This window comes from Nipponia nippon, unplaced genomic scaffold, assembly GCF_047370975.1.
Source record: "Nipponia nippon isolate SJK-2023a ecotype South Korea unplaced genomic scaffold, ASM4737097v1 scaffold_3, whole genome shotgun sequence".
In the NCBI taxonomy this organism is placed as follows: Eukaryota; Metazoa; Chordata; class Aves; order Pelecaniformes; family Threskiornithidae; genus Nipponia; species Nipponia nippon.
This window is the reverse complement of record NW_028262347.1, coordinates 83,756,758-83,767,761: the sequence shown is the minus strand read 5'-3', so window position 1 is coordinate 83,767,761 and position 11,004 is coordinate 83,756,758. Positions and strand designations below refer to the sequence as shown.

General features: G+C 40.9%; 1 protein-coding gene across 1 annotated transcript; it reads left to right on the top strand.

Annotated features, from left to right (window-relative positions):
* Nucleotides 1–378: 378 nt before the first annotated feature.
* On the top strand, nt 379–3,010 carry SYCE3 (synaptonemal complex central element protein 3). The gene is made up of 2 exons (XM_009465721.2): nt 379–487; nt 2,796–3,010. Exons 1-2 carry the CDS (start codon nt 379–381, stop codon nt 2,963–2,965), a joined length of 279 nt encoding a protein of 92 aa, XP_009463996.1. The 3' UTR covers nt 2,966–3,010.
* The last annotated feature ends 7,994 nt before the right edge of the window (nt 3,011–11,004 follow it).

Genomic DNA, 11,004 nt, shown 5'->3' with positions numbered 1-11,004 from the left:
GAATAGTCTTATGTCAGAGTATTTGGGACAGAAGCTTGAAGACAACTCTAACAGGATAATAGATAAAATTTTCTAATTAAGTGTTTGACATTCATCTTTTTGTTATTACTGATACCAAAATCTTTATTTGGCACATACACAGCATGTTTGAATGTAATCCTTTCTACTTAAATTAATTTCAAAATGGATTGAAAATAGTATGCAGCATACAGGTGACCCCCAGTAACTTGAAGGTCAGATTCTTAATGAATTCACGTGTAAATTGAATATTTATATACACTTTTTTTTTTATTTTATTGCTATGTTACTTTCTCTCAACTGTGAAGATCGACTCACTTCAAAGTAAAATAAAGTATCAAATTCCTGGTTTCCTTGTAGATGGCCGAATCAGAACCTCAGGAAGGAAACTATGATAACATGGTAAAGGTGGTGGAGGACTTGAACAGGGACTTAGAAAAACTTCTGGAGGAAATGGAAAAACTAACAGGTACAGGTCTTTATTAAGAATGATACAGATCTGTCTACTAGAGTGACAGCATTGAGGATTTATTATTTATATTTATTGCTGTAAAGTTGCATGTGATAGAAATGTCAGTGGAAACAATGACCATCAACTAATGCCTTAATGTTCTTAATTGGGAAAAAGCGTGCAAATAATCTAGAAATTTCAGATGGCTCAGAATTGAAAATTAATAGGTGATGGATGCTCAGTTCAGAGTGGTAGTTGAAAACAGAAATAATATGAAGGTATTTTATGTACAAGTATTGAAACATAGTATGTAAAATGAGATTTAATTCTGAAAAATGGTGGGATACATAGTAGCTCTCAGGTCAGTGCATGACCTGTTTCATTCCTCAGCTTCAATAGAGACTCCTCTGCAAATTTAATCTTAGTCCTGTATGTATGGAGAGGACTGCATATTCTTCTCCGTGTTCTGCAACAATGCTATCAGAAACTGTGTGCAACTAACAAGAATAGATGGAAACTGTTAATTAAACTATTTGTAATTAAACACAATTTATGAGTGCCACTGAGAAAACTACAGTCAATTTATGGTAAAACAAAAGGGAAAGTATGAAATATGACAAGGTGACCCGCTTAGTGGATGAGGGGAAGGCTGTGGATGTTGTCTACCTGGACTTTAGTAAGGCCTTTGACACAGTCTCCCACAGCATTCTCCTGGAGAAGCTGGCTGCTCACGGCTTGGATGGGTGCACTCTGCGCTGGGTTAAAAGCTGGCTGGACGGCCGAGCCCAGAGAGTGGTGGTGAACGGAGTCAAATCCAGTTGGCGGCCGGTCACGAGTGGTGTTGCCCAGGGCTCAGTGTTGGGGCCGGTCCTGTTCAACATCTTCATTGATGATCTGGATGAGGGGATTGAGTGCACCCTCAGTAAGTTTGCAGATGACACCAAGTTGGGTGGAAGTGTTGATCTGCTGGAGGGTAGGAAGGCCCTGCAGAGGGACCTGGACAGGCTGGATCGTTGGGCTGGGGCCAACTGCATGAGATTCAACAAGGCTCAGTGCTGGGTCCTGCACTTGGGTCACAACAACCCCATGCAATGCTACAGGCTTGGGGAGGAGTAGCTGGAGAGCTGTCTGGCTGAAAAGGACCTGGGGGTGTTGGTTAACAGCCACCTGAACATGAGCCAGCAGTGTGCTCAGGTGGCCAAGAGGGCCAATGGCATCCTGGCCTGTATCAGGAATAGTGTGGCCAGCAGGACCAGGGAGGTGATAGTGCCCCTGTACTCGGCACTGGTGAGGCCGCACCTTGAGTACTGTGTTCAGTTTTGGGCCCCTCACTACAAGAAGGACATCGAGGTGCTGGAGCGTGTCCAGAGGAGGGCAACGGAGTTGGTGAAGGGTCTGGAGCACAAGTCTTACGAAGAGAGGCTGAGGGAACTGGGGTTGTTTAGTCTGGAGAAGAGGAGGCTGAGGGGAGACCTTATTGCTCTCTACAACTCCCTGAAAGAAGGTTGTAGCGAGGCAGGGGTCAGTCTCTTCTCCCAAGTAACAAGTGATAGGATGAGAGGAAACGGCCTCCAGCTGCGCCAGGGGAGGTTTAGTTTGGATATTAGGAAAAACTTCTTCACGGAAAGGGTAGTCAGGCCCTGGAACAGGCTGCCCAGAGAAGTGGTTGAGTCCCCATCCCTGGAGGTATTTAGGAGAAGTGTAGATGTGGTGCTTAGGGACGTGGTTTAGTGGTGGACTTGGCAGTGCTAGGTTAACGGTTGGACTTGATGATCTTAAGGGTCTTTTCCAACCTTAAGGATTCTATGATTCTATGAAATAAGTGCTAAAACTATTTGCTGCACTTTAGCAGATACTCGTTATTTCAAAATCAATGTCATTATTTAGGTTGTTCTTAAAACCTTTCATCTCTATGCTGCAGCCTCCTTGATCTTACTCTTCCTCACCTAACACAAGCCTCCTGACTGTAACTGGTTTCAAGAGAGGATTCTTTGGTTCATTTATTTTAAAAGTCTGTTGAACCTTTCTTTTTGATTACCTGTTTTGTTGTAATTTTTAGGTAAAGTGTCTATCTCCCTTTTGTAATTTACATCAGTACACTTCCATTGTGAAGTATTACGAGATATTTATAAAGGAGTAATACTGAACAGTCTTTTATTGAATCTTGAGTATTACTGTGGGCAGTTTCCACTTTATTTTACAGCAAGCCTTCTCTGACATAAGACCTGAACTGATAGTAATTCATGTCCTATATTCATTTATTGAATCAGCCATTGCTTTTATTTAGCCAAAACTCCTGGCTTAGTAGTATCTGTTGGGTTTGTAGTGCAGGCAACCTGGATGGCATATGACATGGTAGTCATACGTACCAACCCAGACCTGGCCAACTCCATGAGGCGTTTGGAAGATGCCTTCCTGAGTTGCAAAGAAGAGATGGATAAGAAATGGCAAGAGGTGCTAATAGAATCTAAAGGTGAAGAGCAAAAAAAGGAATGAACTGAATTCAGTCGTGCTGGCAGAACTACATCCCTTGGAAAATCACTCCAGTCTTTTTGTTTTCCAGCCATGGACGTTTCACAGACGCTGTGGAAAATGGATTGGCTTTCATCTTGCTAAGAACTACTTATGTGTATACATCTATGGAATTATTTTAATGAGATCACACATATATATATTTATATTGTTGAAGGTAAAAGGTAACAACGTGTCTTTTTATTATGCGCATCAGTAATCCTTGTAGTGTGTGTGCATACAGAATTTACATGCCTTCTGTGTCTTTCTTCCTGGAAGATCATACTCACTTTGTCGTCAATATACATGGAATTCTTTGACAGCTAAACAAATTGGGGGGAGGGGGGACAGGGGGGTGCCATGGACCATCGCAGTGGTATTGCACCAGCACATTCCTTTCAAGGAAAACTGAAGATTTACTTTTTTTTCCAAAAGAAAAATTCTAGATTTGCAGATAGATTGAGTTAGTTTGATGTGGGATTGCCAACTAGGTGTTCAGTTACAAAATTTTATTATTCGGATAGCTCATCTGTAGTTGTTTCATTTTGTCTCCTTGGATTTTTAACCATTTCTTTGGACTGGTTTTCCCAGAAAGATTGTTCTTCTCAAACCCTCTGAAGGTAGCATGTCTCATTTAAGAAAAAATTGTTTACCATTATAGACTGCACTGTGTGTGGTGTAGTCTGTGGGATTGCTGCAGAAACCAAATTAACCATGTTATAAAACATGCTTTTCTCCGTATGCTCCTGCTGTGCAATATTAAAAAAGGAAGAAAAGAAAAAAATTTACGTTTCTTTTGCAGTCAAGATGTGGATTAAGAGCACCACCTTGTGGCTTGCAGTTAATGCATAAATGAGTATTTTATCTGAGATGGAAGTCAGTGCAAGTTTTGAGGAGAAGGATCTTCCCTTTCATTAAAATCAGTCTCTTTTAACTAGAAAGTAAGCACCACGTAGCAAGTGAGAGCATCCCCATTTCCTTTGAAGAGGCATTTAATGATTTAAGTCACATCTAAATGATCTGTCAAAAGTTTGCTAATTTTTAGACAATGTATTCTCTTAAGACTGGTTGATGTCGATTCAGACAGAATGTTTATCCCGCTGAAGTGAAAAATATGTAAGTAATTTAAGTTTTTTTTTAATGCTACCAAGTGTTTCTAGCAGTACAAATGGTGAAGAACATAAACTTTGAACTCTTGACTTTCCAGTGGGTAGGTCTTCATTCCAGCCAAGGTAAGGCAAAATGGCAGAGCAGCATGAGGAAACTTACACTTTGATTAATCTCTGGAGGATTTTTAATGGCATGTTGTCATTTTGGTACCTTTGACTACATTGTCTTCACTCTTTAATTCTGTATTAAAAACAAAATTATTTGAAGACGCACTGTCTTTAACAGCTTGTGTAGGAATGTCCTGAATTTTGTGATTTTTTGTGACCTTTTGGCCATAAAGTGCTAAGTATAGATCAACTAGATTTTCCAGGAAGCCTAGTTTTCATTTAGACTTTTAAACCAAGTGGCCAGTGTTAAAAAAAAAAATAAAATTTTTTTGAATCCAGGAGTCCCATTGAGAATAGAGAATACTGCTCAAACCGAACACTTTGAAAAAATATGTCTTTTAATTAATTAAATGTGGCATTCAGTGAAGCTGTATCTTTTATGTAAAGTTGAATCCTATTTCCTATGATTAGAGGGCTACAATAAGTGAGTCTGTCAGAATACTGTTTCTCCAGAGCGAAGGGCCACGATCAGTGAGTGTATCTGTAAGGAGAGGAGGCATCTGGTAACATTATTTTCAGTCCTCAAGTCTGAAAAAACCCCCCAACTTTACAACTTTTCCTTTCCGAATTTTGGAAAATGGATTTTTTTTTTTTTCTGTATAACTGCTGAGGCAGAAGACATTACAGCACCATCAGCAGACGGCATTAAGAGCACCTTAATTTTCTCGTCACCAAAAAGCAGACAAATGATGGGCTATTAACCACTGGGCACCAATTTAGTCTCAAGGACTCATGCTGAGGTAGCAGGTCACCCCACTGTGAAGGAACAGAATGAGTTCGCAGGAGGGGTGTTGGGGATACCTGTGAACATTTGTCATCTCTGCCACCCTTTTTCTTGCTCCTGAAAGTTCTCACACATGTGACCACGAACACTGAACAGCAATGAGCAGTAGGGACAGACATTGGGAAGAGAGACCCAAAGGTTGCAGCTGGGAGCACAGCATGTACCCTGCCTGGGGAATCTGGCTGATTAGGCTGAGTCTGCCTCTTTCTCCCCAATTTTCTTCCCAGCTATGTGATGATAACCGGAGGAGTTAGGGATATGCACGAGCGTAGGAACAGCGTGTATTCTTTGAAAAACTATACAGCAAGAGCAAGATGATTATACTTTTCCTTTACTACTAAAATAATTTGTGTTTATTTTAGGTTGGTTTTTTGGTTTTTTTTGGTTTGGTTTTTTTTACATTGAGGATCTGCTTGTGGGGATTGTGAGTTTTGTTTCATGCACCTCACCATCTACCACATTTCAGCCCAGCTAGATGCTGCGGCTTGCAGCAGAAACCAGACAGCCCACATTGAAACACCTTAATTTCCTGTCACGGGGGTTTAGCATATAAATTTTCAGTAAAAAGTATGTGGAGCAACAGCCCCATCTAGTGCTCACATAACTTAAAACTGTAACAGTAATCCGGATTGCTGGGTTGACATCTCTTCATCACCCATCACCAAAGATTACTGCAATGAAAAGCGTCAGCAGCAGTTTAGCTCTCCCTCAGTGAGCTCCGCTTTTGCGATCCGAGCCTGTACAGCGGTTACTCACAGGTGCTTCCTGTACTGTATTTAAGGCAAAGCACGCTTCTGCAAAACAGCTACAGAAGCAGGGGAAGTTGGCACCGCTGCCCTGCCAGTCTGCATGCCCAAATACAACACTAAGGAATTTCATTTCCTTAATTATTCATTCCTTAGCCTCTATTAAGTGAACACTTAATAAGCATGTCACAAATCAGCTGAAATGTTGTTCTTTTTTTCTTGTTATGCAGACACCTGGACAAGTCCTGGAATCTGTATTCACCCTGGTTCATTTTGCATGAGCAGATAGGCCAAGTCTTACTTCCACCATTGGATCTCAGAAGTGTGTGAAGCTTAGCAAAGAGGTTATGGACTTGACCCTTAAAAACCTATTAAGGGTAGTAAATGCTCTGGTGTTTAACACTGCAATGCTTTTACTGTCCTCGTCACAACAAAATCTACTGATCTTAGTTATGTACTTAAGCTGTTTGCAAGGCAAGAGTTGGGTGCCTAAGAGTGAACTATCCAAGAGCCATCACACTGAGCCGTACATCGTCTGGCCCAAACAGCCTGCAACGGTGTAGCTCAAGGCACATTCCCCTTCTGCATGTAAACAGCTATCTTTGCTATAAAACAGAGGTGTGTGAGGTGTCCTGCGGCCCCTTTTTGTCTAGCAGCTCAGGTGCTACTGCACTCATCAGAACTGCCTGCATTCTCAACACTGTTTAGCATTTCCATTAACAGTTTCTTACGAAGAAACAGATGAGACTTCGCTAAAAGGCCAACATGCAGCCTCCCAGGAAATTCTGATGGTCGAAACCATGCCCTTCTCCCCAGCGTAAAACAACTGAGAAGGGGCTGTGGACATTTCACATATCCACTTAGGCATCTCAATCCTCGTCAGAACATGGCCTACAGCTCTGTTTAGAATATTTATTTCATTTAGTACTAGTGCTTTCCAGTTCTTGATTATTATAGCCCCAACTCAAGTTATCTCAGAAAGGCTCAAGAGAATGCATACTAGCTGTTCTACTTGTTGGCATCAGTTGTTTCAAAATTTCAGTCCAGAGCCTTGCAGCAATCTTTCCTGAAATGCGTATGGAAAGATTACCCAATCTCTAACAAACAGCCCTATTTACACATACTAGTATTAAAATAATGTTCTTTTGCTGGCATTCTTAGCAGAGAAGCAAAGAGCTTATTGAGAACAAAGGGGGTGAACAACATTCCTTCTGAGTCAGTAATTTCCTCCAGGGCACGGACTATATCACCTAGGCACTGTCGGCATGAAAGCGGTAGTGCCTTTTCTGTGTACATTCTATTAATACTGATTTCTTTTTCATAGCGCTGCCTCCTCCCTGCTTCTGCACCACTGTAAAATGGATTTACATTTTTTCAACAAAAACATATTATGATATTTTCTCATTTTTCTGTTTCTGATAAACTATTGTCCGCTTGCCTGGTTGTCTGTAGGTGCTCTGGGTTTGGATCATTGGGACAGACACATAGGCAGGAAGATTACAAGGTTTTGAGGTGACATGTAATTTTACACATGGATTGTGTCCTGCTGGTAACTAGAAAATTCTCTATGGCTCCTCAGAAAGTCAAATAGTGAATAAAGAGGACACATAGCATCTTCCCATTTATAGAAAGCCAGGCTAAATAAAGGCACGTGGAGATACTAGTTAGAGCAGGTTAATTTAGTGACTGTTTAAGCTCTCATGCCACATTTGGGATACCATCCTGAGGTTGTGAAATTGCTGGTATTTTACATGCAGCTTGTTGTATACAGCAGGACTACGTTATGCAGAATATTTTAAAGGAAGAAGGGCAAGATTTAGAGGCCATTAAAAACTGTTAACAGCAGTCTCCAAGTCATGGACAAAAATGAGAGTATTGTGTAATGTAAGTGAAAATAATTGACAATCAACACACTGAACAGTAACCACAGAACACAGACCTTCTAAGCCTCTGGAAACAAGACAAGACTATTACAGGCACACTGTACAAAGCATATTTTGACTCTTCCCACCTAACTGATGTTACCTAATATGTTAAAACAGAAGTTTGACTTTAACTTGAGGTACAGCTAAAGTTGAGTTTTAGCCGATACTAATACAAGCCGCTTATCTGAGCTAAGACTGTGTGGATCTTCACACATTTAACCCACGCTCCGAATTTTTTGAAGACACATCTCTTTTTGTACTGCAGACATATACTGTATGGCCAATCATCCTTAGAGTTCCTGACTAATTCTAAGGACCTATGTAGTCCTACAAAAGTCACAATTTACAAGTCAAAACTCCAGACTGATAGCCAAGCTTTGAAGAATGATGCATTTTGACAATGATCAGGAAGTATGAAGCTCTGAACTCAGTGACAACTTTCTGTAGGTCTTTCCTATCGCATTTTAAAACCTTAAGGTATCAGAAGTAATTATTCATCTCATCAGCTGGTGGTACTAAGTCATCAAGATTAATTTTCTGCTCAGTCTATCATCATCTAGCTCCAAGACTCAAAATGGAATCACAGCTGCATTGCTCCACTATTGTCAAGGGCACAAAATGACGAGCTCAAGCTGCCACCTGTTTGACGTGGCCTCCAAAACTTGCTCATCTCCTTTACACTTGACCGAGGGTCCCACTGCCGCTTGGCTCGCGCGGCTGTTTCTCCCCCAAGTATGTCTGAACATCTCAGAGCAGACACTTTCTTTCTGCCAAACAACAGTGGTGCTGAAGGCATCCAACCACAGCTGAAAGCATTTCACTGCCAAGGCATTTGTCGCACCTGCGTACAGTCCTCCCACAGAAGTGGGTGGGAAGGGCTGCACACAGCTATAACATTGCTCAGTGCAGAAGTTTACAGGATATGTATTTCTCTGAATTGAAGAGTATCTTGTCATTGCAAGACTATATGTTTAAATGCACAGCGCACAGACAAAGGCCTACGGAACTTTCTTCTTCCCTTCTTTATCCTCCTCAAGAGATCACAAGCCACAGGGAATATTTTTGTGGCTAAGTAACAGTAGACAGCAGCCTTCGCAAGCAAAAAAGCCTGGTTACAGTCAGGCAGGCAGAGTATTATGAAAACACTGTAAAATGATTACACTGTAAAAGTGTAATCCACTCCAAGTGTAAGCCATTATAAGTGCCCATGAAAGGGAAGAATGCTGGCATGAGAGAATAAACATAACAAAACCAACAGCTCCAAGTAGGTATAAAAGCATGTTCACTACTCTGCAAATTCAAAAATCCTTGTAGCTAAAAGTCTCCAAAAAAAGCCCAAACACACACAACACTAAACTAAAACTAAGCACTCATCTGAAGTTCTGCTTGAGGCAAATAACCCATAGTCTTACTTACAGGTACACAAGCACCACAGTTGCTAAGAGAAGTGACCCTCAGTCTTGAACACCAGTTTTATATTTCTTCAGCCAAAGTTCAGCTAACAAGAGAACAAGTGGCCTAGTAAGGGAACAATTTATGCCCAGCCTGAGATATCTAAAATGTAATTTTAGTAAGTGCTTTAGGCTTGCTAGAGATGAGCCTGTATTTTCATAAGCAGGAATTCAGGGACTAAGGGGGTTCTCAGTCATGAGTTTGTTTTATGCAAAGATTCTTCTTATCACAAAAGGCAGGAGTGAAACAACAGAAAAAACTAGACATTACTAGGACATTACTTGCATCTCCCTCAATTTCTCCTTTTATAGAATAAAGGTAACTAGTTAGGTGCTTTTGTTAAACCGATTCAAATCTGACCTACATTTTTGTAGATATCAAGACAATTTTATTTGGCCTGTCAAATCTCACTTTTAGAAAAAGAACACTTGCTTTTGAACAACTGAGGGCAGTTCAAGTAGTTTTTATGAAAGATTCTGCAGTAATGTTTCAATATTGCAGCATCTTACATCTGTTTATATTACAATGAAACTACCAGCCTTGCCCCAATCTGCCTGAACTACATTTAGTTCTGAACAAAAATTGAAGCCTACTAAGGATTATCCTACTTAAGAATTTTTAAAAGGTGCATTACTTATGTTTTCTTCCCCTTATTACATTTTGTTCTGTTAAAACAGCCGTATTCTTCATCTTCCAAGGAAAGATAGTAGATTACCACTGTATCCATCTCAACATCTTTCCCAGTCTACAGCTTACCAGATTTGGTGCAGAAACTCGGTCTCACAGCCATCCTTGTCTCAATGTACTTTCAGAACTGCTGGGTAAGTGATCCAGTGCTGCAACAGCAGGTTACGCTTACATGAGCTTGCGGGGAATGCAGCAGTGTATGTACTCAAGGGAGTCAGAAGGATTCTCCTTCCCAAATCAAGCCTGTAGCTTTCACTTCGTACATTAAAAGTTCCTAATTCATCGCAAAAGCAAGCAGGAAATCCCAAATGTAGTCAGCTATGGGCAGCGCAACTCATGCATCACTAAATCTTCCCCTATGCGTGCAAGGCGGAGGCAACAGGGCGCAAGGGCCATTCCTTGCCTTCCCAGAAGCTGGAAGCAAAGTGCTTTAGAGCACACTTATCCCCTATGCTCCCCCTACTTCTCATTTCCTGAGGGGTAACATGAGAAAGTGTGTCTCCAGAGAATCTCATATAATTTTTAATTATTAATAGTGTGCAAGAACAGAGAAACTAGAGGGGACAAGGACAGAAAGTACCTGCCAAGAATCTCTCCACTCTCATCTAGTCCTACACATGTACAGTTACAGTGTTGCTCCAGACTAAGGGGTTTTACATCAAGTATTATTCAGTAAAGGCTGGGTAAAGATTGCATAGCTAACAGAAAGAGGTGTTCTAAGGAAACAAATATGCTATCTAAGGTTTGGATAACAGCAACTGCAAGACAGGAACGTGAGAAATGTTGGACTAGAGAATGAAGGACACAACAAGATAGCTGAAAAAACACACCCATATTCAACAGCTGGAAGAGGACTGATAACACTTACAAGACATCCAAGTTTTAGGGAGGAACATTAGAAAAAACACACACATTAGTAAGACAGTTAAGTACTCTGCTCATTAACACAAGATGGCACAGGTACAGATATTTTACTGGTTTCAAGTAAGGAAAAGTGGAGAGGCTAATAAAGTGTACTGCCATTGTTTGGAACAGAAGCTTGAATCAAGTGGTAGTTACTAAACCCACTTTGTCTTTTTGAGCAGACGAGTCTCAAAGCTTGGACTCTACTGTTTACAGAACACAAAAGCCTAGCAAACAAATGGGGAAAATA

Bases quoted from the DNA above. Each gene is read 5' to 3' on its own strand.
- SYCE3 (XM_009465721.2), top strand. From the start codon at position 379: ATGGCCGAATCAGAACCTCAGGAAGGAAACTATGATAACATGGTAAAG. The intron at 488-2,795 runs GTACAGGTCTTT...TTGGGTTTGTAG, and splicing joins GGAAATGGAAAAACTAACAG to TGCAGGCAACCTGGATGGCA.